The 27297-nt window shown below is 40.8% G+C and overlaps 1 protein-coding gene across 3 annotated transcripts in view; it reads right to left on the reverse strand.

Annotated features, from left to right (window-relative positions):
• LOC128358286 (pleckstrin homology domain-containing family A member 7-like) overlaps positions 1 to 27297 on the reverse strand; it is a 148662-nt gene that overhangs the window by 3012 nt on the left and 118353 nt on the right. For all 3 annotated transcript variants that reach the window (XM_053318510.1, XM_053318512.1, XM_053318513.1), the window contains 16 exons: positions 20366 to 20547; positions 17517 to 18071; positions 16502 to 17054; positions 15498 to 15581; positions 12845 to 12898; positions 11310 to 11375; positions 9668 to 9748; positions 8892 to 9041; positions 8323 to 8424; positions 7781 to 7892; positions 7088 to 7218; positions 6740 to 6934; positions 6166 to 6262; positions 5307 to 5398; positions 4089 to 4352; positions 495 to 668 (listed from right to left, as the gene is read on the reverse strand). In XM_053318510.1, coding sequence (XP_053174485.1) covers positions 495 to 668; positions 4089 to 4352; positions 5307 to 5398; positions 6166 to 6262; positions 6740 to 6934; positions 7088 to 7218; positions 7781 to 7892; positions 8323 to 8424; positions 8892 to 9041; positions 9668 to 9748; positions 11310 to 11375; positions 12845 to 12898; positions 15498 to 15581; positions 16502 to 17054; positions 17517 to 18071; positions 20366 to 20547 — 2892 coding nt within the window. The remainder of the gene's footprint in view (positions 1 to 494; positions 669 to 4088; positions 4353 to 5306; positions 5399 to 6165; positions 6263 to 6739; positions 6935 to 7087; positions 7219 to 7780; positions 7893 to 8322; positions 8425 to 8891; positions 9042 to 9667; positions 9749 to 11309; positions 11376 to 12844; positions 12899 to 15497; positions 15582 to 16501; positions 17055 to 17516; positions 18072 to 20365; positions 20548 to 27297) is intronic.

Consider the following 27297-nt stretch of genomic DNA (forward strand, 5'->3'; position numbering starts at 1 on the left):
AAGAGAGGTTTTGTGAAATTAGAAATGTTGAGCATCAGGAATAATGTGACACTGACTATTTTTCCCCATTCACTTCAAATAGTCTCTAACTATTACTCTGGTTAGAGATACTTTTAATGGGTTTCAGATAAATAACACTATCTAAACTGTAAAATTAACCATGTAAACCTTCAGTGCAAGTAAAATATTAAAAAGTTGTGACTGTGACAATGCAAACTGACCTTGAAAACATGCCAAGCTCAGTATAAAAATTGTAATTTTTTATGACTGACTGAGATACCTGTTAATACAGGGTTATAAATTCCTCCTTCAGTCTATTTCAGATTATGAATGTTTCTCTAGAGCACCTGTAAACTACAGATTTGAAGCTAGTAGAGAATTAACATACTGCATCTTTTCACTTCGCCACTTACTGACTTCCTAAAAACCAGCAGGCTGACCCGTCACTTATATTTTTCATGACTGAGACAGATTGAGCAGATGTGTGTCTATACCTCTCGGCTGATATCCAGATCATAGTCCAGAGGCTCAACATCCACTTCTCGTATCTGTGTGACCGGTACTGTCACCCATTCATCTGACTGGATTCTTCCTCTCTCTTTCACTTGGTTCCTACCTTCGTCGCTCTGACCCTCTGCCCTGGGTCGCTCCTCCTGCCAATCAAAAACCTGGGAAGAGGCAGGAGTCAGGATTACACAGCTAGTCAGAGAGGGGGGCTGGAAAAAAAACTGTTTTTCTGGACATAGATGCAAAAAGGTTTCCCATGTTTAACATTAATTAAAAAGTAAATTTGGAGCTGTTGATACCATTATCTAAGTTAACTCAATTTTTATGTAGACAGTCTGCCCCTATCGGTGTCTTTCTTTCTTTTTAGACTTTGTCCCATAAGCACTGATTTTGCAGGATATCTGCTGAATCACTTTACAATACCAAGTTACAACAGTACTTGTTTTTTCACGACTGCTGGCTTTGTTTCAATAGATTAGTGATAGTGGATTTAAATGACTTACATCATGTTTTTACTCTTCAATAAAGTTAAAGAAAACACATTTAACATTGCTGGTATGAGCAAAGGAGACAGATATTGACAGTCTCTTGCTAGTTTATAATACTCAGACCAAGATATTAGGATGATTTCTATATATTGGCGTATAAAAATGCAACATAGAGGACTAAGTTCTGTGGTTAAAGGTGTAATGTCACTGCAGTGATTCGTGCTTCAGGTAGAGGGAGACAATAACTAAATTGAAAAGGAGATAATTATGAGATGTTTGTGCAACCAGAAATAATTATAGCAAGAAGTTCATCCAGGGATTTGAAAGGATGATGTTTAGTATCATTACCACAGGAGGGACCCAGGCAGATGATTAGTCTGTGCTTCTGGAAGCTGTAATTACAAACATACCACATCCTTCTCTCCGATGTACACCAGCACTTTTTCATTTATAAGCATACTTTGACTTTTATTCTCTGACGTTTGATTGTGTGTGTGTGCGTGTGTGTGATTGTGTGTGTGTGTGTGGTGAGGGGTACTTGTGAGTAATCATCCAAGGAGCATCAAAGCCATGCATGCATCCATCCAACTCCAGTATAGCCTGCAGCAGGGTCTGATCGGTTGGTGTATTCACATGCTCTGAGAAACACTACATCCCATGCCTTGTTGTGCTCAGGAGAATCAATCGCACAAAAAGGGGGACAGAGAGTGAGAGAGTTTGAGAGAGAGAAAGAGTGAGAAAGCATGCAGACACGGATTCATCAAACCCCCCCACCAGATTAGGAAGAAAACAGCCAAGAGGAGTTTCAGAAGCAAGAAACTCTTTATTGTCGAGTGCAAATCTCTACATGATAGAAAAGAAAAAGGGAAAAAGAGTTTTGCGTTGCTTCTCAATTACACAGAATTAGGTGGTGATTAGCAGTTCACTTCTCTAAGTTCTCTAATATATTTCTACTCAACTGAGCAACCTCCTGTAACTATTTTCTCTTTGATCTGATATACTGTATGTAGCCGTGGAAGGATAAAAGCAATATGGTGGAAAAGCATCCCAGATTAATACTTGTGAGAAAAAAACAAAACAAGAAGCGGACAGCAGTGCCATGGAGAACCAAAAACATGCACCGCAACCTGTTTAGTCCTGAAATAATGAATTTAGATTAAATGAAAAAATATCACCAAGAGTTTTGATGATTTTTTCCATGATAAATAATCTATAACTTGATGCTTTGGCTGTTTTTTGGCCGTTTTCGATCATTGTAAATGTAATGAGACTGTTGGTTGGACAAAACAAGTAATTTAAAGTAATTATCTTGCATATTGTGATGGGCAATATTTTAATGATATAATAATTAATTCAATAAAATATAGACAATTAATAAAGAAAAAGTTGCTGCCTCAAATCAGTCAATTATTGCCACTATACATGACTCATACTGTCCCTTTTCTTCTTCCCATGCTGATTTCCCATGACAAAGTTGTCCACTCCTTGCTCATATTTATTTGAATCTTTATATATTTATTATACATTTATTTTGTATTATTGCATTTCAGCCCAGTTGCTTGAGCCTGTCTTCTATATTTATGATGCATAAACCAGCACAGCATAGGCCACTTAAACTCAAATACGAGTAAAACTTCTCTTTCCAACTTTAATTGTGGCAAATGTTAAAATTATCATCCACTGTCAAAACAATTAAAAAATAACTTTGTAGTCCGTACAAGAAAAAAGGCTGCATTAATGAGAGTGTTAATTCAAATATAAAATGGTGTAAACATGTCTTATGCTGGTGGAGTAGAGAAAATAAAAAATATGCCCTGGTATTTATGGTTATATGAGCTAAAGTAAAGTAAAGTAGTGGCATAACATGATTAACTAGGTATTGCTCACTGTTACAGGGAAAATACACTTCAAAGGATTTATGGGAAATGAAGTCAGATTACAGGCAGATCTCACAGCAGTCTGGTTAGGAGTGCGTGTTAGTCTGTAATCATGATACTAATCTGATTGTTATTATGCGTCATGTTATTTTAATGGAAGACTTTGACATTTGTTTTTTCACCCAAGTAATGTTAGCATGTTTACCATTCACTAAAAAACCAAGGGGCACAACTAGCCGTTAAGCTAGCTAGTTTAGTTTTAACGCCAAATGTCAAAGTATTCCTTTAAGGAGTTATAACCCAGCAGAGTCTTCACATCTTCCTGACTTCATTGTGCTATTACACAGGAAAAAGCAACCTTAAAGCTATCTCTTGCATCGTTTTGTGTGATTCTGTATCGAAGACGCGTGCTTTAAAGAAATAACAGAAATGATTGGAGGTAAATTGGGGACAAAGGCAAAAGGATTATCAGCAAAACAAGGCACTTGGATTTCATCTGAAGAAAAAAGAAAGCAGGGAGGTTGTGATCATGATCTGTGCCACTAGCATTTCCTCTTTCTTCATTTCTTCAAACCTGAAAACTTTTTTTTTTCTTTTTCCAACATTTCCCCCAGTCCTCTATATGCTCTATATACCAAATCTCTACAAAATATAACTATACAACTGTATACTGAAAATATCCCTCAGTAAATAAATAAAAGTGTACAAGTACACAGTATGTAGATGTACATAATGGGCTCTTTTCTCTACTTTCTGATGATTTAAAACAGAGAAAGGAAGCCACAGTCATGTCTTCCCATTCCCTCCTCTTTTCAATGGATTTACATTCAGAATTGCGTCAGTGAGGTTCCACCAGGGGGCAGTGGTAACAATTTAACCCCTGAACCTTTAAAAGAAATAAAATAAACAGGGAGTGATTCTGTCCCTGTCCCAAACTTGCTGGGCATATATCCCCCACAATCCCCTTTTCCTCATGCTCATCTCCTGTTGTTCTTAAAGCATTAACCAAGCCTGACCAGTCCTGCCCTTCAAGCTTGTTAGTGCTCGCAGATAGCATCAACAACCACTGGTTACACAAGGCAGAGAGTGCTAGTGTGTTAGCATTCCTGCTAGGTTATTATGTGGCTGGGGGTTGTAGGGTGTCATAGCAGCAGTGGTGGTGAAGGTGGTGCTCCCTGTGTCTGCTGCTGCTGCGCGGGGGTGGCGGGTAACGTACGGAGGCCGGAGGATCGGAGGTGTTGGAGGGCAGTCTAGACGAGGAGGAGGAGCGATGGGTGGTGGCAGTGGAGGTGGAGAGGCCCGTGCAGGAGCGTTCGCCCTGGCTGAGGTTCCTCTTGCGTTCGCGGACCAGAGCCTTCTGGTGGCGCTTCATCCTCTCCAGCTGCTCCTCCGCGCTCATTCGGCCGCGAGCCTGGTTGCTCGGGAGCTGCTGGGCCTCTGTGGGCGAAGACAGACGCTCCAAGGCACTCTTGGGTCTCTCCTGGTGAGAGAAAAGAGTGGGGAAGGATGTAGGGAGAATGGGAGGACGGACAAATGGAGATGAATGGTTGGTTCAGAAGAAATGGGATGAGAATGGAAAGAAAGATAACAACTGTAGCTTATGAGGAGATGGGGGAGGTTGAAGGATGGAGATACAGAAGTGAAATAGAGCAAGAGAAAATCAGGAGAAAAAAAACATAACAGAATAACAGAAAACAGCACTGAGGGAAGCAACAGATCAGGATACACAAACAAATGTGCACCTTTCACAGGATTCAGAAAAAGTTTGTGGTAGATGGGCAGATCCAGAGTAAGAAAGCACATGCTGGACCAAAAAACAAAATATGTAAAAAGCAAGAAAAAAGGTCAGCACACTGCAGCTCCCAATGCAGGTAGATTTAATAGGATACCACAAGTTAACGAGTCTGAAGAAGAGCATTGAGCTTGAAACGTCTCTTGTGGTATGCTGTTAAATCTACCTGAATTAGGAGCTGCAGTATGAGGACCTTATTCTTGCTTTTACACCTTTCACGGGATTTGAATGCAGACAAATAATTCTGCTATCTACATATAAAATGTAACATGGAACAAATCTTTGTTTTTTATCACCAAGACTCAAGAAACACCATTTCAGCAGGTGATTGAACATTACACTGTATATTTCCTCTTCGTACTGTCTATGAAATAATAGCTTTCACATATATTTAATAATCAAATGATCTACAACAAAATGTAATTGTATGAATAGGTATTGTGCTGGATACAAATCCTGAGAGCTGCACACATGGGGAAGCTGTCATTTGCAGGGTAGATTAATCCAAGTTCTTCAGTGTAGGACAGTTTTACACTTTTAATTCCAATTTGACAACAACTTCAACAAAAACAAACTTTTTCCATCTTTTTTTATGATCAGAGGTATCAGCAGATTATCTCAACTCTTGATGTCTTGACTCACCCTGGCTAAGGAGCTCCCGGGGCCTCTCCTCAGGGTCACATAGGATGAGATGGAGTTGGACTGGTTCAGTCGAGATGAGGTGCCTGACAGACCTGCTCGATCAGCAAGTTTGGTTCAAGTTTAGTTTGAATTTGCACAGTGAAAAAACAGCAAGGTCATACATTGAGGACACAGATGTATGTGCCATAATAAACAAATATTTTCATAAAAGGGAGAAAGAATACATAGTTTAAGGAGAAGCAGAAAAATAAAAGGGTTACAAAACCTGCTCACCATGTTGTATAAACAGTTTCAGATAAATTCTTAAACATTGAAAAAAGACATTCCTGCATTAAATTGCTATGTATTTACAAAATTAGACTCTTTATCCTGCGAAGGCATGTCTCAGGATTTTGAAGAATTTTAATAACATTGCAATCATTACAACCATCTCTTTAGAAAATGTAACAATAGATTCAATTATTAATGGATAATTTATTAGTAGAACATTTTCTCGTTTTCACTGATTAATCATCTAGACTGAAAAGGTTGGTATTTGCAATAACAAATATGCTTTTGTGAATACAAATGTGCAAAAAGGGGTTAGGGTTACTTTTAATGAGTCAGTTAAAGTTTACTAAACACTATTTTTCTCAGTAATTCCATCATTCACAACACTGAGACTAAAATGTTGATTAGAAATGACAACACAAAGACACAGTTCTTATTATACAAAACAAGGCTGTAAGATATCGGGTGTTACTCGGTACCAACATTTACATTTTATAATAAGCTGTGCTGAGGATGTGTGAGACTGCTGGAGTTTATTCTGTATTTTCGGCCGTGTGTGTTTCTGTTGTAAATAATATAGTTCAGATACCTTTGCTCTGGAAATACTGGTAGTCAATGTCAGACCCGGTGCTGTGGTGGCTCATCGCTGGCAGCTCTGGTTCACTCAGGTAGGACCTCAAGTCCCCCTGAAACCAGAAAACATGACACAGTGAAGTTAAGGTTAAGTTCTTTCTTACTCTTTGTATAAAGTAGGAGCTCTACAGGAAGAAGAAGACTGTACATCAGATTCATAAAACCATAGAGAAAAATCTAATTGCTCAATTTAACCTTTCCTTCCTTCCTTCCTTCCTTCCTTCCTTCCTTCCCTCCTTCCCTCCTTCCCTCCCTCCTTCCTTTCTTCTGTCTTCTTTTCTCCCTTCCTCTTTCCCTTCCTTCCTCCCTCCCTCCCTCCTACCTTCCTTCCTTCTTTCCTTTCCTTTCCTCTCTTCCTTCCTCCCTCCCTTACTTCCTTCTACCTCCGTTCCATCCTTCCTTCCTTCCTCCCTCCCTCCCTTCCTTCCTTGATTCGAGGACAACAGGAGGGTTAAGATAAAACATTAAATTTAACTCAACTGCATGTCGAAGGTTTGAATTTTTTTCCTTAATACAGGATGAAAACATACCTTACAGTCTCCATTGACAACATACTGTCCGCTCTCCCTGTCCCTCTTCCTCTCATCTGATTGGCGTTTAAGCCCGCGTACTGATGTGTGGCGGATGACCGAGGCCTCTTTGGGGAGGGGCGGCACCACAGGGGGTGTCTCCTCATAGTCATAGAGACGTGGCAGTGGTGGCCGGGGCGGAGCGTTGTCCTCTGCCTGGACACCAACACGGCCAAAAAAAATGTAGTATTTTAGAGGTAGAATAAATCATAAATGCTGTTTTACACACACTTCACACTCGCTCCCGTACTTAAACTTAATCTGAAGTGATTCTGCTGCAGTTTTTACAGTCGGTAGGGGGACACTCACCCACTTTGGCACGGTGCTGTGAGGCAACGTATGGGAGAGGGTGCTTGGAATGGAGCTGCGAGGAGGAGGCTGGACCTCTGCGCTCTGAGAAGGCACTGCGGGGTCCGACACCGAAGGCACTAATTTCCTCTCTGGTGGAGCGTGAGAACAGAGAAGGTAAGTTTTTAAATTTAAGCAGGTTTGAAATTGATTTAGAGTCAGGAACTGGGGGGAAATGTCTGACTGTATTCACACTGAGAAGAGCACTGAAATAAACATGAAGCCACAGATTTCAATGAATGCAGCAAAAAGCTACAGAAGCCAAAGGCAGCTTCAGAGTGCTCTTATAATCTAATCTTTAGAAGCAGATTTCTCAACTAAGATAAAAATCATGAGTGTACCATATCCACAGAGAATACGTTGCCTTGAATAATAACTGTTTACTGATATTAATATGTGAAGAGTTCAAAACATCACAGGAATCTCAAGTAGACAGTGAATGTGTGACAGCTCTGGTATTTATTGCACACAAGTAAAGTAAATGGTTGTAGCATACATGGATGGTGTACAGAATGAAGTTTAATACTGAGACTAACAAGTTAAGACTTTTATTGCTCCTCTATAACTCTTTTCACTGAATTTTGATGCAGATTTGTTAAAACCGTCAATTGTAGCATTAAATGCCCTTTTCCAGGTTCGCTGTGGTCGCCCTACCTGGGTTCTGGACGGAGTCTATGGTGATTCTGTAGTTGGCTTTGCTGGCACTCAGTCCCCCCATCACGTCCTCGATCCTCCACAGCTCACGCTTCATCTCAGCTTTCTCTTGCTGTGTAACAACACAGTGAGACAAATAAAGATATACAGTTCAGACGCAATTCACCTGTTGTTTGTACAGCTTTCACTTCTAGCTACGTTAAAGTTGGTTCAGTTTGCTGATTTGTAAAATTAATCAATTTAATAATTAATTAAAAATGAACAAGTCCAGACTCTTTGATAATTAAGTGTCCTGTTCAAATGTAAGACACTGAAACTGCACAGTTGCTGTCACTCCAAGTACACAGGAGCGATTTCTTAGAGAGAGAGGATATAGTGAAATTTTCATAACTATACTGTCTCAAAACCTTAACTGAATATAGACAGTACAAAGCTAAATGTATATAAAAAAACATACACAGCCTACAATAAGATCTAGATGGTTCATCAGAGGCCTTGAGTTTGGATGTGAACCTCTTCTGAGCTGCAGTACCAGATCTCACCTGTGGGGTGGCGCTGTGGCTCATATGTGCCTGCAGTGCCGCCCTCAACTGCTCCACTGATCTCTCCAGCCAGCCATACTCCTCCCACGCGTTTGCCATCTCCTGCAAACACACATCAACACATCAACACATCACCTCAGGCTTTGGAAAATCATGATCAACTTTTTTCACCTTTCTCTGACAACTTCTAGGTACAACAACTATCGAGAAACTAATGAACAGATAATGAAGATAATTGTTAGTTGCATCCCAGAATTATAGGCATCAGTAAAGACACAGATCAGCCTATATATACACACAATAACCTGCAGCTGTATGCGTCAAACACAAATGCATGCCTAGAAACATATACACACATTTATATACACACAAGGACAGATATTTAAGTACATTTGCAATTGTGTGATAAGATCTATACAGTGATGTCTGATTCCTCCAAACTATACACACAGCTATGTAAATCAAAAAGATGGATGCACACTGTCTCTTGAAGTCACATCAACACACACACACACACACGCAAATACACACACACACACACACACACACACACACACACACACACATACCGTGGAGAGCCGGGATATCTGGGCCCTGATGTTGACCAGATCCTCCTGTAGCAGCCTCTGCTGGTAGGCGATCTTATGGGCGTGGGCCGGCTGCTCATGGTACTGCTCCATCTGCTGGTGGGACAAATCCAACACACTCTCCAGCTTGTCCTGAAGGGTGAGAGGGTCAGACAGCACAAGGTCAACAACAACAAAAAAAAACTTAGAGATGTTCTCTAAACATGTGCACTAGCAGATAACACTTACTCATAAATGCCTCTAGAGGGCAGCATGTTTTTACAGTCATCATGAGATCTCATTTAACTTTCTTCTATTTCTACTTCTGAGCTGTATTTGATGCTCTGGTGTGCATCTCCTTTCATGGGTTATTGTATTACGATTGACTTTTTGTTGTTTTTTTAGCATCCCTTAAAAAAGTGGAGAGGATATTGCCTTCAAACAGAGTTATGTGTGCTGTTACAGAGGACCACTGTAGCTTTTCTATTCAACAAATTGAGTCAGAGTCTAAGTAAATGGTGTACTGGATTTTCCTTAGACTTCAGAGTCTGAGAAAACTGAGAAGCTGTTTCTGTTTGATTCCGAGAGACTGTCACTGTCAAAATATCTAATGTCAAAACTCCACTGTACTGTAGCTGAACAGGTTAACAGACATTTCTAAGCTGTATACTTCAACATATCATGTCATCTTTTCGTAGTGTGTGTAACCCTTTTTCTTCCATCAGCCAGTAGAATGAGGTGGCTCCATTTACAGCTTGTATAAACATCATGCTATTTACCTTGTCTTCCTTCAGAGAGCTGATCCTCGCCTCCAGATCCTTCAGGATATTGTCCTGCTCACACAACCGACTCAACTTCACCTGCAAGGGAAGACACAGAGCTGAGTATGGAGGAGAGAGGGAGGCCATTGAATGCTCTTAGGGATAAAATGCTTCTCTAGTGCTCAGTGAAGTGAGTGTCTGTGTGTTGACCTTTGATAATTAAGTGGTCCATTAACTGAATTACAACTTCGCCCTTGTCTCTGCAGCTGTAGAGAGGCGTGTATGTGTACATGTATCTGCGTGTATGCATTTATGTGTATATCTTTTGAGTGCATGGATGCGTGTTTCACATTCTCTCGTCTCCCCTGGTCTCGTTCACCTTTAATTACTGTGAGTGTACCCATTATGCAGAGTGGTTGCGACCTGCCTGACACTTTTAATTACAGTGTCAGGGAGGATCTGAGCATTGTTAATTAATCCCTGATTAAACTGAGCAAACTTTAAGGCAAAGGTTGAGTCACTTTATCGTCCTGCGGTAAAACAACTCAACAGCATTCATGTAATGAGGTTGTAACTGAACAGCTTGATGTGAACAAATTGCTTATCCATATACATTTTTACACTCAATGCTAGTTTTTTTATATTCCAACAAATAAATTATTAATCTTGTTGTTGTCTCCTCAGTGATGTTGTTGTTGTTGGGTCTAATCAAATATTCATCGAAGACAACGCACTCATAAATAGTTTAAACAGCTGTGTATGAAGCTCGTGATGAGAAATATTTTCACAAGAGAAATAAGAACAGTTTGAAACGCTGCAGGGGATTGTCTGGATTACCGATCTGAAAGAGTTCTGGTGTTTTCCTATTAACACTCTGCATGATATTTGCCTCTTGAAGCAAAGAGTAATATAGCTTGCAACATTCGCCCACACATCTTCCACAATATCCATATTGTGTTTGGCCTTAATTACCATCACTTTACTCCCAATTGAACCATGACAGTCAGTGCTGCTCCCCTAAACAAACAAGAACTTCATGTTCCCTTGTCTGGAGAGAACAAAACAGAACTGACTGAACTCAATAGTTATTTTACGGATAGCAAATACATAAAGATGCTAATTCTGCATGTGAATTTGTATTGTTTGAACTTGAATCTAGAGTTAGAACAATTAATCAATTAGGCGATAGACTGAGAATTTATTAGCAACTATTTTTTTTATCATTATAGTCAAGCAAAACTGCCAAACATTTGCACATCGCAGCTTCTCGGATTTGAAGATTTGAAAGTTTTCTTTACATAATCGTAAACTGAATTTCTTTGAACTTTAGACTGTTGATATCCATGGGGTCTTAAAGATTATAATAATTTCTGACATTTCAAAGACAAAACTAATTTTCCATTAAACAAAAAATAATAACTGCAGTGATAATGAAAATAAATCATTAGAAGCTGCCCTATTTGCATCATACTACATACAGTAATAGAAAATTCTTGGATCCTTTTGTCAGATTTGATCTAAAAATCACTATAGAATGAAAAAATAGCACAAAAAAAGACAAGCTACTGACTAATAGAAAAACAAATAGGGCAGAAAACAACACCCATGACTGTGTCAGAAATGAAATTGGTTTGTATTTACATCAGTGCTTTGTACTTACATCCACATCACTTTCTGCAACTTTAACAGGTTTCCCTGATTCCTTCAGCGTCTGACTTCCAGCAACCTGGAAATTGGAAAATAAATATTTCCAGATGTTGGTAACACAGCAAAAACAAAAGTGGCTGACTCCATGGCACTGAATGGGGCTCAAATAACAGAGGTACAGAAACACAGAGAACAGCTACCAACTACTACAAGGCTGAGGCGGACTATCTGTGACACACTCTCTCAACCTCAGGTACATGACAGTATGTGTGAGAACACAAGGTCAGCTCTTGCCACGAAGACCACGATGGTTATGGACACTTTGAAGCCCTGCACAAACTCGTGTATCCATAAATCATCTATACACAATGTCCCCTCTGTACAAAAGAAGTCAGAAGAACACATTTTCTGTGCAGGAAACACATTTGTTTTTGCCTTCATCATGGCAGTAATAAAAATATATAAAAACAGAGCACATATGTAAATTAAGAAATCAGAACAAATTTCACTGAAACAAGCTCTGTTTTGTACTCAGATTTGGTTTTATTTATTTTATAAGTACATGTGCTTCTTGTTGGAAAAAAAACATAGCACATCGGAGCCGTGTGCTATTGTTAAGGAGGTGCAGCGTTTCAGAGACGATGGTAGAAGCAGCTGGCTTTACAACCACCGGGCCACAGCCACAGCCACAACACATGCACTGCCGAGCCATCCCATGCCCACCATTCAGCATCCTCAACATCGCCACGCGGACAGTGGGTTGTGCGAAGTCGGGTGGGTCAGAGGTCACATGGAGATAAGACGTTTGATGCCATTCAAGCCATGAATGCGGCGCTGTGAGCAATGGGATGGTCTATCTAGAACACAGACTCTCTAAAACAAACACACACATACATACATACATACTGACTACGTGCGTCCCTATTCTGAACACTACAAACATGCACAAGCATAAATGCGCACACGCACGCACCCACGCACGCACACAATCACAGACACACTACATACAACATCATGTCTCTCTATATAGTACATATTCTGGTTACAGGCACACACGCACACACACACACACATAGACAGAGCTTACGTTCATTAGAGGCCTGAGAGGCCCAGCAGTGCAGTGCAGTAGTAAACTGTGAACTGCGAGGATCAGGGGCTCTAGAGCTCTGATCTGGGAGTCAGAATCACAAAGACACAGAGCCGCAGTCACAAAATGGCGTGGGCTGATTACGTGGGATGCTTCTACAACCACGCAAGAGTTAAAAGTCTACTGCAAGTACTTGGGGGGGATATTTTGTCCCCCCACATCGATGCTTGAACATCTCCATTTGTAGCTGCGACACACTAATATCTTGGTTTTCAACAGTTCAAAAAAATGGGCCAGAGTGTTAGAAGTGGTTGTCAGTGAGTAACACCAGGAATGTTAGATTGAGCTAGAGTCATTTTAAATAAGAGAACCACAGCAAATGTAGAAAACAAAGCAAAGAAGAAGAAGTAAAGATAATTAAAAGAAGTAAAAATGACTCATAACATCTTCATATCTCTCACCTTCAAGTCCAGATACTCCAAATCCTTCTTCAGCTGCATATAGGTATCATCAGCCTACAAGGTGAGATGGGGGAAAACGGGGAGTGTACTGTAGATTATTGTTTTTTGTCAACGAGAATTAAATAATTTATCTGCAGTTATTCAAATAGGATCATGTGAGATTTGCATGTCTGGTATGATGTCTGAGCTGCGGTTACACATCTATGCTAACATGCATTACAACACAATCACGCATACAGTTATTAATTAATATCCATTCATTTATCTTTTTTGGAGATGCATAGTCACTCCAATGCAACAAACATAAGACCAGCATAAACCAGATCCATAAGAGGAAGCAGATCTTGAAAACTTCAGCTTTGAATTCAGCTCACATCACTCAACAAGCTACAAACTTTGAAAAAAAAAAAAAAAAAAAGGCCGAAAATGACAGATTCACGCATTAGAGGACCAAACTGACTGACACATCCACAACCAGCCAGTTAGCCAAAGCATGGGATGGCTTTGTGGACGTCGAATAGTTAGCCGCACAACATGCTACACACAATATAACTAGAAGCACAGTATGGAAATTGACCAGCAAAGAACTGCACATGGAAAAGAGGCAGATGATTCAACGTATGACAGCAGCAAGGCCAGCGTTCACAGATTAACCATGCCAGATGTCACATCATTAAAACACTGGAGCTTTTAGGTAGAGGTTGCCACTAATGTACTGTGATCAGCTATTTGCTTTAACTTGTGTGTTTTGGTTAGTTTCCTTTAATCCTGAGTAAACTGAAGCCCTATTTCACATTTATAGGATTGTACATAGTCACAGTTGGGATTAACTGAACCAATTAAGAGTTACACATTTGGTCTAAGGGGTTTAGAATCAGTGGAAAATAAATGTATTCTTTAATTGCAAACCTGACACATTATGAAACCTTTCTGTGAGTGTAGTTGTTTAAATATTTAAGACACAATAAGTAGCATTTTAATGATTAATGATGTTATCTCTCATGTTATTCTGATGACATTAAATTGTGATTGTAGATAATTGTGCCAACCCCAATGAAAATCACTTTCACTATATTCAGAGTAACCCGGTCAGAACTGGTGGTGGACCTAAGTGGTGTGTGTTGCCATCTCCCCAACCGTCTTTTTTGAAACTCCCACTAGAGGGATGCAAAAAAACCCAGAAAACCAATAATAGCCTTCATGTATTAAAATAGCACGTCACAGCTGTTTTGAATTTAAGACAATTTCATTTATTCACAGCACCAGTCAAAAGTTTGTAGTGAATGAGAAGGTGTGTCCAAACTTTTGAATGATGCTGTATAACATATGTGCAATAATGCCAATTGCAATTTTTAGATTTTGATGTATGAGTTTCTGTTTTAGCTGGAAATGCTTAAACTACTAAAGTTAATATTATATTAAGGCATTTTTTATATGTTATATTTTAAAAGATCTTGCTTGGGGTTTAAAACTACAGGAAAGCCAGCAGGTGAAATTCGTTTGAACTTATTTTCACAGTATGTTGTCAAGAATTGGATGACATTGTAACCACATGGTGGCAGTAGAAGAATAGTCCTCAAAATGCTTGAATTCATTCTCTTCAGACAGGTGATTTCTCAAAATTGAAAGAAACACCATCAAAACAATAATTATTTTTATAAATATTCCAGCAAAGTGAGACAGTGTGCAGGAATGTTTCTGTCACATATTCAGGATTTTTTCCCAACAGCCTGATTCAGGTGTAATGCAGCCCTGCAATGAGTTTAGGGGCAACCTCTACCAGCCCCTGGTAAAATGGGGGGCAGGCAGGCGTGCCACAGGGGCCCCCACCTGGGTGTTGCAGGGGCCTAGGGTGGCTGAGAGTCCCAAATGACTGAGGTGGGATACAGGAGAGGGGCCACAGCTGAGAAGGGGGCTGGTGCTAGTGGTGGTGGCAGTAGTGAGAAGGTGGTTGTGGTGGTAGGGCTCTTTGGGACCGTGGAGCCGCTGGATCTGGGCTAACATGTGCTGGCGTGCGGAGGCCATCTTGGCCTGGTGCCGGCGCAGCTGAATGAGGAGCAGGGTGAGCTCATCGGGCTGTCAGGCATTACAGGACATTAAATCTGGCATCAATACTGACCACAGCAAACTTCCGTGATTTTTTTCTTGTTAACCTTTGCCTCCATAGTGGAAGCAGCTACTGTGTTATGTGACTGGCTGATCGCCTCTTTGAGCAAGCTGAAAAATAGCTTCATTTAGGAGGATTAATAGCACTGAAACAAAAATCACACACAACAACACACTGTTCATGACAGGCTGGGTAAAAGGCAAGTCTCTCAAAAGTTCAGCTAAAGCCAAAGAGGTCAGTCCCGACAAAAGGCTATTTAATGTTTGGTCAATATCAGTTCACTTTTCAGACTAGTCAGAGTGGAAAATCAATGCACTTCTGGTGACTGATCCCTCTAGTTGTTGACAGCTGCTGAAAGTGGGAACACTTTCTACAACATCTGGAGATGTCTTAAAAATTTGACGTTTCGGGTTCAAATTTCCAGTTAGTGACAAAAAGTATTTTAAGTGATAGAAATATAAATATATACCAATTGCAATGTTTGTTAAAATGTTAATACTTGCAGTATATCGAAGCATGTTTTATATTCTTATTTATTAGACATACCGTTTTGCCATGAAGGCTGGGTGCACTGACTGTGTGTGTGATGTAGCCAGATGCAGGCATTGACCGTCTCTCGATAGTTGCCGCCTGATAACACATGGACAACACATTTTATATGCAGCTGTTTTATATACAACACAATGAATAACATGGATGTGCTAAAAAATACTTGTATATGTGCATGTGGGTGTTAATTTGTTTTTTTCACTCAATACTGAAATTGTGATATGCAAATGCTAATGGACAGTTGTTAATTTTCATCAATTTGTGTAAATATCAAGAATGTATTTATACATATGCATATTTGCTATTGAATATTGTTTACTACTCATTTTTACTAATTCAATATTTATTTAACTTATTGCTCAAACAGTTGAAGTAATTTAAAAGAAGGCTTGCTTTAACAATGTGTCTGATATTGTACCCCAAGTCACTAAAACAATTATTCTGTTCAGTGGAGCACAGATCCAACCTCCCCACACACTGTCAGAGTGACTGACACCTGTTATGGATGGCTAACTACTCTATTTTATATTTTGCACTTGAAAAAAAAAAAAGTGTTAATGATCCAAACCTGGGAAGAGAACAAACAACAGGCAAGATGGAATTAATTTCACACAATGCATGCAACAGAAATCATTTCTTTCCTGATGAATTCTGTCTTCATACATCACGGCCCTTTTCTTTTCTTTTCTATTACTTTTATCTTTTCTTGTATTACGACCTGCGTGATTACTCGGGCAAAACTTTCATGGAATTGAAAATGAAAATTGTGCATGTGTGTTGTATGGATACTTCTTTGTAAAAGTAAAATACTAAAAGAAGTTTATCAACTCAGCTCAGGCAAAGTTGGAGTCCACCATTAGATTCTCTTGTTCTCTGATTACTGCATTACCACATTTAGATATTATTTTAAAAATCAGTTGTAGGGTTGTTATTTTTTTCCCAGTGTTTTGTTGGACAGTCATGCAGCATTATTCTTCTGTTTCTGTCAGTCATTATTTTACCTTGAACAGCTGAGATTTGCTCCTGCGGGGAGAAACAGTGAAGGGGATGTCCACCACTGACCTATCACCCATCGGCCTGACTGTCACCCGTTCAGCAGGTGTGTGCGGCCTCCGTGTGGGTGACAGGGTTCGGCTGGAGCCTGGCGGGGGCCCGGGTGGAGGGATGTCTGCAGATGAAGGTGGTACCGACACACAGCGGGGCGGCCCATCGGACTTAGGAGCTGAGGAGGGAGGCACGGTCGATGGGGGCCGGGGACCGAAAGGGTACTCCGGGGCTGGAGTGTAGAGTGGCGCTGTGGGGCTGCCGTGACGGAACTGGTGACGCTGCTGCCACTCGTACAGCTGCCAGACGGTGTTGGACCCTGCGGCACCTTGCTCTGGGGTGAGGCGGAAGTGGCTCAGGCGGTCCTGAGCGTACTTGTACTCGCCAATTCGTGCGGTCGGGGGGCTGTGGCGAGGAGTCTTTGGCAGGGTCTGGTATGCATCTATGGTGGTGTACTTGGGCTGAGTTGGTGGTGTACGGCGGGGGAGGGTGTTGTCTCTGGATGGGGGGCTATTGAGTAGGAACATTAGATTCAGATTTCACACATCTAACATTTCCTGCCATTGTATTTAAGGGGTTAACATCACTGGAAATTACATCTCCAAAGCAATGAATAGGCTAAAAGTACATCATCTGTTCATAGTATTTCTGAACAATAATAGAATCCAATTGAAAATGGAGAGTGAGTTCAACACAATGTCGATCTAATCAGCCTCAAAAGGGACTGAATTCCTGCTTCTGTTCAACCTAGAAGAAAGCACAACTAGAGGAAGCTCCTCACAGTATTCATAGAGTGCATATTTGACAAGGATTTTTCACTGTAGTTGAATGGAAGTGTTAGCCACCTTTTCAGTGTGCTGCATAGCTAGCTCAAAATCAAGCTACATAAATAATTTGTAAGTTCACAAAATATGAAGTAAACACATCATCTCATGAGAGTGTTTTTGTGTACAGTATTTAACAGTGACCTACCCTTTGTGCTCAGCCTTTTGCACTTTGACCCACTGCTCCACCTGCTCCAGAGTGCTTCTCCTATGCACAGGCTTGTGTGTGTCAGAAGGGGGCGCTGCTGGGGCCCTCTGGTATGTCCCCGCTGCGATCCCGTTAGGCTCCAGGATGGGGCTGGGCGTGGAGACCAGGCCGTTCCTTGTGCAAACGCTGGAGGGCAGTGTCGAGGCGGCGCGTGACGGCGCCCGGGACGGCACCCTGGATACAGGAGCCGAGGCCGACATGTGGTCTGACTGTGGGAGGGTGGAGGTTGTGGGGTTGGCGGGGAGGGAAGTATGTGTGTCTGTTTCCAGGGTGCTGCTTCCTATGTGGTGCTCCAACAACATGGTTGTAGCAGGAGATTCTTTGTGGAAGCTGCAGCGCTCGTCTGCGTCACGGTGTATGGGCTCCAGGAGAACTTCGTGGATGATGGGTCTGCCATCAGTGTCCGCAGTCTTGGTCTTGTGGTGGTTGATGTGGTTTGTCTGTGAGACTGTCTGATGCTGCATTATGTTAAAGTTTTCTAACTTGTCAGATGGTCTGTGGAGAGTAGAGATTACACAGAAAGCCTTGATGAATGTTGGACTTTTAAACTCATATTTTTTTGTGACTTTCTTTACAACATTATGATAGTTTCATTCCTAAGAGAAGCAGAAAGTGGTTAACTAAAGCACTTTTCCTGACAGTTGATTTTTTTAAACTCAAACCTCTCAAAGGATTTTCAGCTGCTTTTACTTAGTAAGTGCAAATCCTGTTTCGTTTGATCACTTCCCTGATATGCCATGGACATTGTGTTCCTACCTATCAGGGGTCTTTGCCTTTGTTCTGTTGTGCTGAATTTAATTTGAACTGGATGACAGTCACATGAGAGACACCTTTAGCCTCCTCCCAAACTTTTAGGACAGGGCTTAATACACAACAAAGACCGCTTTAAATCAGGGATAACAAGCAAAGCCTTGTAACCACAACTAGATTTTAAACTCATTAATTAAATCCCTTGTGACAAGAGGCAAACGGGCTAGAGAGACAGTCATGTCTCTGAAATTCAATGAACCACACACCAAAGTTTACTTTAAAATGAATTAAACAGCCTCAGGTACAGGGATGTCCCTGCCTGCATTACAAATTAGCAATATGGTAACTGGTTTGTCTAAATCAGATTGTATTAAATGGGGCATATGTGATTTTGCATTATGTTTTAGTTAAAGAGTAGTGTGTTGTTGGCTCTGAGAAAAGAAGGGCAACATGCAAGCAGATAGTAATATTATTGTTAAAGTCTCTTCAAACAAGAAAGATGCAAAATAAAAGAGGTTTTTAAATAAAAAAATAAATCCAACTAGAGGACGTCTCCTGCTAGGTTTTCCTTCTGTCATTCAGTTCAAATTAAAATAGTCCTGTGGGATTTCCCCTTCCGAAAAACAAACAGAAAAAAAATGAAGTGGTACAATCTGCGGGTGTCTGAGGCTGCCAGTGAATGATGGGACGTATTTGATCTGTGACACTTTCCTCTGTCAACACATGAATAATACATGAGGGAAGTCAGCGGCTTGCTCGTTCAAAAGCAGCATTTCACAACATCAGAATGTACTCTTTGAAAGCAAGTGAGCATGTAAACAAATACACTACGCTCTTATGCTGTTGCACTAGGACTGACGCAGATTTATTAAAGCTGTAAACAGCGGAGGGGGAATGTTTGTGTACTGCGTCACCATTTTTCCCAGGAATCGGTGTCGTCTTTAGTGACATTACAAAAGACTTATGGAAACGCTTTCTTCAGTATGTGTTTATAGGATGTAACAACTGTAGCTCTTACATTGAGCACCATGAACAAACAATGTCACACACGATGGCACGGCTCAGGTGATTTCTGGATCACGTTTGCAAGTATTTCAAACTGATGCTGCGTAGGGGACAAAAACACTGTTCAGGGGGTAAGATGATGACTATGAATTGCAAAGTTCAGCCTTTTGTTGGATCTTTCATTTCCTGTCAACTTGCTATTGTTATAATGTAATAAAGGCATAACAAATCCTAAACAAACTTAAATACTGAAACAAAACAATGCTGTGGAAAGTGTTTAGAACAACAACCTGCTGTATGAAAACCTGTCTAACAGGTCAGAAGGGATTATGAGAGAAGGTCATGTTTTTGATAGTAGACAAAAGCATAAAAAGGCCAAAAAAACTGCAAGAAGTCATTTTAAAACAACAAATGCTAGAAAGTTCATGAACTGTGATTGATTCTCCACTGTCTTATGTCAGTGAGCAATGTAGTGTGGCTAAGTGGAAATTATTTATGTGAAGAAAGCTTTTATTAAATACAGGAAAATCCAATTATGTCCTTGTTACCGATAGGAAACGTAGTATAAAATCACATCCTCTGACTCCATGCGTTAGTTTGTGTATGTGTGTATTTTCTGTCTGGCCCCGTTCAAGACACTTTTGAAATTAGGGATTTAACGATAATCAACAATGTAGCTCAATTAAACAAATTTGTTTTTGTAAGACTTGAAGGGATAACAATACCAGCAACAAACACAGTGGGGAGCTCATTGCATAAGGTAGGGAAGTCAATGTTGTGTCAGCACAGACACAAAAAGAAATGATCTGGAAGTTACTTTTCTGACTAAAGCTGAAGTTTTATTTGATTTAAAACAGTCAAAATGTTTTAGGCAAAGTTATTTTAATGATGAAGTCTTTGGTAAGTGTGCAGTGACTAATTATAGTCTTGTTCTCAGTGGGGCCTCTTGAGTGTGGCATTTTGCAGCTGTCTGGTTTAGGGCAATGATTGCTTCTAATGTGTACGGTCAGCTAGTTGAGAGAGGTGTACTCTACCTGATCAGAGAGTCAGCATGGTTCTGCATCCGTGCAGCCTGGTTCATGGCACCCAGCCAAGTGTTCATGTCCTCTTGGGTGTCTGCGCTGAAGTAATACGTCCGCATCCCAGTGTGCTCCGCCTGCGTGCCAATCACAGAGCTCTGCTTGTAAATGTACGAGCGCATACCAGTGTGGTTAGCCTATAGGAAGAGAGAGGAGGAGAGGTCAGCGTCATGGTCGGACAGGGAAGAGAAATCAGCTCTTTGAGTTAGATGAGCTTCAAAGTTTGGTCAAAGAGACAGGGAGATGCCATGCTGTCCAACGAGAGAAACAATGTCAACAACCACTACAGAAAGAGCCAATGAAGGAAACTAGACGATAGAAATACAGAGACAAAAATGCCAGCCAGTTACAACCAACAAAGCCACAACGTTTGACCAATGAGAGGAAAGATACTTCGGTACAATGTAGAATAAAAATGCTTCAGAAGAAGAACCCCAAAACCCAAATCCTCCTTACAAACCTGTCTCCTCATGAATGTTTTTTTTCTCCTTCTATTGCAGCTTAGAAACCTACTAAGAACGGTATGAGATGGCAAATAACAGTGTGTAGTTATTGTCTTTGTTAATAGCTGCTTAGTATATTTTCCAACTGTATATATCTCACAAAATAAGACATGAATGAACATGAAGCACGACAGTCCTGAAAAGAAAAGTAGCTCTCCGAAGAGGCAGTATGAAATACAAGCCTGATTAGATTCCACACTGTGACAAAGTAATTGTACTCTGTGATTTAAGTGGCTTGATTATGACAGGCACACTCAAGACTTAAGACAGATATTTTTTTTGTATGCGCAATAAAAAAGCTATTAGTAAGGTGATCTAGCACAAGAGTACGACTGCACCATTTTATCATGAGGAGGGATTTTGTGGCGCAATATAAAATGAATCATACTATATATACTAAACAGAAAATTTGATGTCTGATGTTTTATAACAATTGCAAGCGAGCAAGACACATAATAATACTGTCGGTCTAATAACAATCAATTGTTTGTGCACATGTGGAAGGACTTGTGTTTATACTATATCACAGTGAGGACCCTGTGAAGAGCAGTTGCTACCTTGGTAGGAGCTAATGGGGCACATTAAATCATTATTTTTTGTAATTTTTAACTGCATACTAAATATTAATATTATGATTTTATCAGATCTTTATTTTAAATCATGCCTGTAGTCCCACTTTAATCACCACTCTATGTCCGGTGCATTCAAAATCTTTTTTTTTAAAGCTTTAAAGCTGCACTAATCGATATGTTTATGTTAACAGGGGATCAAATGACTATGTCTGTAATATGTAGAGTCAGTTATTATGATAAAACTACAGAGAATTGTCACCCAAATTCTGCCTCTCTAAGCCAATCGTTTTCCTGCCTGCAGACTGCTCTTATTACCCTCATGTTACCCTCAGTCACAGCAGGTAGCTGTTTCCAGTGAAAAAGCTCTGTTAATCCTACTGCACACAACCTGTCCAGCATCAAACAGCAGACTAAGCAACTAGCTGGTGAACATAGTAAAGTGAGTAAATATTGGACTGCCCAGAAACAAAACCCAGATGAATGCTAATGGATGTTTAAATATGCTATTGATTGCTGACAAAGTAGCCTGACTACTTCATGAGGTGATAGTACTGTATATCAGTGTTTAGTTTACAGGTTGTTCCAGTGCACCCAAGTGACTGAAAAATCTATTAATGCAGCTTTAACTGACTTTTTTTTCCATACTGACTTTTTCTCCACAGCAATTTCCTTTCATTGTACCCCAGAGACCACATGAGAGGCAGTTATATTCAAAGGGTTATGCTGTTTGTGTAGGTGGAGACGACAGTAACACTAGCAAGAGCATAACAACTGCAGGAAAGGAGATGGGTTTTTCCAGCAGAGGAAAAATGAGAAGCTTTTTTCCCCGCTCAAAAAAATCAACATGTTTCTGGCTGCCCTGCATTCTGAATCTACTGAGAATACCATCAGTAGAAGAAGTTGGTATCTCTGCTTCTCCTACTAAGTTTGTTGAACTTTGCGAGTCCAAAGTGAAGCCCTGAGGGGCCAACGCCAAGACGTTTGATAAGTCATACAGTCAGATAGTGTTCCTGCAACTGAAATCCTTTTTAACTGCGCCCAAAATATCTCAACATGATGTCACTGATATTATAATTGGCTAAGCAATCCACACGGATAACATGACATAATATCAAAAGACGCGACTGGCCGCGAAATTCAAGTCACGCTGCATCACCAACAGCTGTTTTTTAATTAATAAAGTTCAAGTGTTTTGTATCCTTGATAAAGATGCCCCCCCCCCCCCCCCCCCAGTGAAAGTGGTGTGTTATTAGAGCTCTTTTTAAGTGAGTCGCAGCCCACTGAGCACAGCACAGCTCTATAAATGTCCCGCGTCTCCCTTTCCTTCCTTCCGTCCTTCCTTCACTGTTACGCTGGCTGGGATTGGAAGACAAATGAGAGAGCCTACTCACCAACAGATGCATACAAATGAAAAGTAATTAAACACTAAATCTAACCCGTACTCTATTTCATTCATTAAATAAGAAATGCAGGACAGTATGTGTTTGTGGAGTGTGGTGGTGGGACCAACTGTGACTGTGATTTCTTTATTTGGTTTATTCAGTGGTAGCATTTCTCTGTTTTTGGCTTCTTGTCTTGCAGCATGATGACAGCCAAGAACAAAAAGACACCACCCCTGCTTATGCTGTTAAATCTACAGACTGAACGAGTTCATGAATAAAACAAATGCAGACTGTCACCCCCCCCCTCCCCCCCCCCCCCCCCCGCTGCTCTATCCCTGTTCCTATAACGTCTGAAGAAATCCCAGCACAAAGCTATGAGACATGCACACAAACAAACATAAATGCTCCCATTTCTCCAACAGCTTGATAATTCACCTCCCCTCTAAAAGCTCTGCTGTCTGAAACAAACTCATTTCACTGGCTGCTTCTAAACACTAATAAAATGAATTAAAGTATAATTCCCTTGCTTTCTACTCTTGAGTATGTACTTGGCTCTGATCCTGGTACATATTTTAAGATCTGGGGAGCTGACAGCACCACTCACTTGATTCGTCCAGGTCACGATAACCTTGCAAGTGACCTAGGTCTTTCTGGACAAGTACTTTGCTACCCATCAGTTCCTATAAGCATTAGCCATCCTGCTACAGGGTATATCGAGGCCAAGGCTTGAAGCTGACCACACGCACAGTGTAGTACACAATTATGTCAAATCAGTGAGATATAACACTACGTGAAAACACTCATTGTGTATTTGCAGTCTAGTAGTCAGAATTTCATTTTTTTTAGCAGTATATTGCCAACCCTACACACAAGCCTTTTTAAACTCAGTTATTATGTCTGTATATGAATTAAAATCTAGTCTATGTAAACTGCACTACACAAGTCACGTACTGTGCCGTGTCTATCTGCTGTCTTAGCACTTGGTCGTAAAGGTGATTTGGATTCTGATGCTATCTCTCCCTAAATTTCAGCTGAGTCTGCAGACTCTTTGGTCTTACTGAGACGCTGAGGACAACCTCGGATTGTGAACCATACGAAGGGGTTCAGTCAGCCTGTCACTGTCAGGCATGGTTATGTGTTTTCGGTACATCAGAGGCCAGGAAACGGGCAGGAAAACTAGTTAGCTGCCTGTCATCTTTGAATAGCAGATGCTGCCAAAAAACACCTGGAAAGTCTCGACAAGTGGAATATCAGCATCCTGAGGAAGCGGCTGTCAAAACACGCCCGCTCACTCACCACCATCAGCAGCAGCAGGAACAGGAGCAGCAGCAGCAGCAGCAGCAGCACTCTAACAGACGGCCTCTTATGGCTACAATGGGACAAGCTGCTTGATGAGAGACAGAGGACTGCACCACTAGTCAGATGTTTAGGCACGTGCAGAGATATGGGCATGTGAAGTCACACACATGCATATATATTTAAGCTGTAACACCCCCCAAGAATGTAGCATTAATTAGATCTAAACCTTTATTTTGTATTGCTAACCCTACCTCTAAGTTTAACCCTAATTCTTCCAACTTATTCAACCTCCATCAGACCACATACAAAGATTTAAAAGCCTTATTTAAATGTTTTCCTATTTTAGCTGCATGAGAACACACAGGCACACACATGTACAACAGCGACAAAATGCAACACACACACACACACACACACCCCCAGCAGTCTAAAATAACATTGGGAGAGTCCGCCTCTCTTTGGGAGGAATGCTGAGTGGTCATTCAGCGCCGGGTCCGTGACCAACACACCTACACACTGAATCCATGCACAGCTAAAGCCTCTTTGTCTCTCTGCTGGTTTGTGTCTGTGTGGGAGTTAGTGGCAGTTTTAAGGGTGTTCCTGACTATTTGTTTTTCTCCGTTATTTTGTTGTATGGTGCTTCATGGGAAAATGTGACAGGACCTCTTTGACTCACCGGTTATTCCTGTCCTCTATTTCACCGAGACAAGCCCTCATTACATCCTTCCTCATCTCCACCTCTCTCTCTCTCTCCCTGCTTTTTCATATCGCTTCCCCTCTTTATTTGCCTTTTATTTTTCCATTCTTAATCACTTCCTTCCCTTCCTGTGTTCTCTCTCTCTCCTCCAGCCTCTCATTCCCGTTCTCCACCAGCTGAAAGTATCACTCGCTACTTGCACTCAGAAGGGCTCATAATAGTGTCGGCTCTTTTCCTGTGGACAGCCCCTAACAAACACACGCACACAGACACACTCACTCTCACACACACACACACTCTCACACCACACACACACACATTTTGTCCGGACGCTATTTAAAGACTCATTGTGCTTATAAAGATAAGCCTCAGCAGCCAGAGCAGCACAAAGCTACAGATAAGGTACATTCTCTTAAACCTGCAACTATAGAAATTGAGTTTACACTGAAAAACATCCCAATGGAGCCAATAATAGCTTCTGGGTGTCTGCTCATATCTGCTTTTAGAAAAACATTTACTGTTTCTACTCTCTTTGTAAAAAAAATTAAAATAAAAAAAAGAATAAATCAAGTTAGGAAGCTAGTATATAACCGGTTTCTCTACTTTAAAAGTTCCCTTCAACAACAGCTGCTTTAGAAAAACTCCATTTGATTGACCGTGGGGTGGCATAGCCTGTATCTACACGGAACAATCTCCTACGGCTCATGAAAATGATTTTCCCACTCTTCATTTCCGAAACAATAGCATGAGGTGACATGAGTCCCGAATAACAAAGTGAAGTTTTTTTTCTCCAAGCTATCAGAGAGAGCTGCATGCTGGTACAGTAGATGTGACAGATGGAGGCGATGGGGAGAGCGGCACATAGATAAACGTTAAGCCCAAAAACCAGATAAGCCAAATACAGAGATTCACATTGCGATAACGAGGAGTGGGTGAGAGACAAAGAGGGGGGGGGGGATTAAATAAGACAGAACAAAAACAAAACAAAAAAAAAACACAACCACATCAGCCAAAAAAGTTATTCTTAAGACATGCATCAAAAAACAACAACAGAGGAATATACAAAGCTGCCGTATATTCTTCTCATGTTTGGACCCAAAAAAGCCACACCGACGGTAGACAACAAGGTTTTAAGGTACAGAGCTTGACAAAGTGAGAACACGTGAGAGGGTAGAGTACCTATTTATGGGAGGATTGTCACTGGACGACGCGACACACTCACGGGGTGGGAGGGAAGTCCCAGTCGGGGCAGCCAACCAATGGGAACAAGAGAGGGAAGAGGATTCGGTGAATAAGGGATGAAGGGGAGGAGGGTGGGTTGGGTTTGGGTTTTGTGTGGAACCTTCGGAGCTTGAATTTGTGGGGTCATGATGCATTTGGGGTTGGCTTTGCTTGTCAATGGGTTCAAGCATTCACACACTCAGAGACCAATTAAATACCCACCATCTGGCTCGCTCAGGAGGCTAACTGTGGTCCTGCTGGTGATGTTTACAGACCCCGGGGAGTAACAACATTTTAAATCACTCTTAAATAGGAGTTTGTTTTAACCTGCCTTGAGTACCAGATGGGTGAGGTTTACTACAGCAGGGCGGTTCTGACAGTGTTATCGCTCTCAAGAAGTATACTGGGACACTTGCCTGTGATAGATAGTTGGGTTTCAGTTCAGCTCAAGTTTCAATTACAGGTTTAAAAAGTAATTTAAGAATATGCTAATTTTATCTTTATTAAGATGACAAAATGCCCTTTTTCATGTTCACTCATGCATGAAGTGTGATTTCACCGAGGGCCGGGCAATATATCGATATTATATCAATATCGTGATATGAGACGAGATATATATAATGTTGTCTTTTCCTGGTTTTAAAGGCTGCATTACAGTAAAATGACCCACTTTGTCATTGTATCCAAATTACTGATTATTATTTATCAAAAATCTCATTGTGAAAGCTTAAAATAATAGTCATCCCTACAATATTGTTTCGACATCGATATTGAAGTATTTGGTCAAATATCGGTCAATATCGTGATATTTGATTTTATCTATATCGCCCCCAGCCCTAATTTCACCATGATATTACACTGTATAGACAGAGAAAAACATGGATGAATACACTACACTATTTCTCTTTTACTTGGAATATTTTGACTTTTTTTGACCCGAGTTTTATCAAAATTCTGCAACTGTCTTGGGCCCTCAGTGTTTTCTTCCAGCAAACTCCCTCCTGTCTAGTAGACAAGGATGATTAAAACAAACACTCTCAATCGCTCATGTCAGCTGTGGGTTATAAAGAATGCAAGTGAGTGAGAGATAACTGTGGGAAATGATCAGTTCGCTCCTGTTTCTGTCACTCATGGTAACAGACACACACACACACACACACACACACACACACAAACACACAAACACACAAACACACAGAGATATGTTCACTTC

Source organism: Scomber japonicus, chromosome 5 (assembly GCF_027409825.1).
Source record: "Scomber japonicus isolate fScoJap1 chromosome 5, fScoJap1.pri, whole genome shotgun sequence".
NCBI lineage: Eukaryota > Metazoa > Chordata > Actinopteri > Scombriformes > Scombridae > Scomber > Scomber japonicus.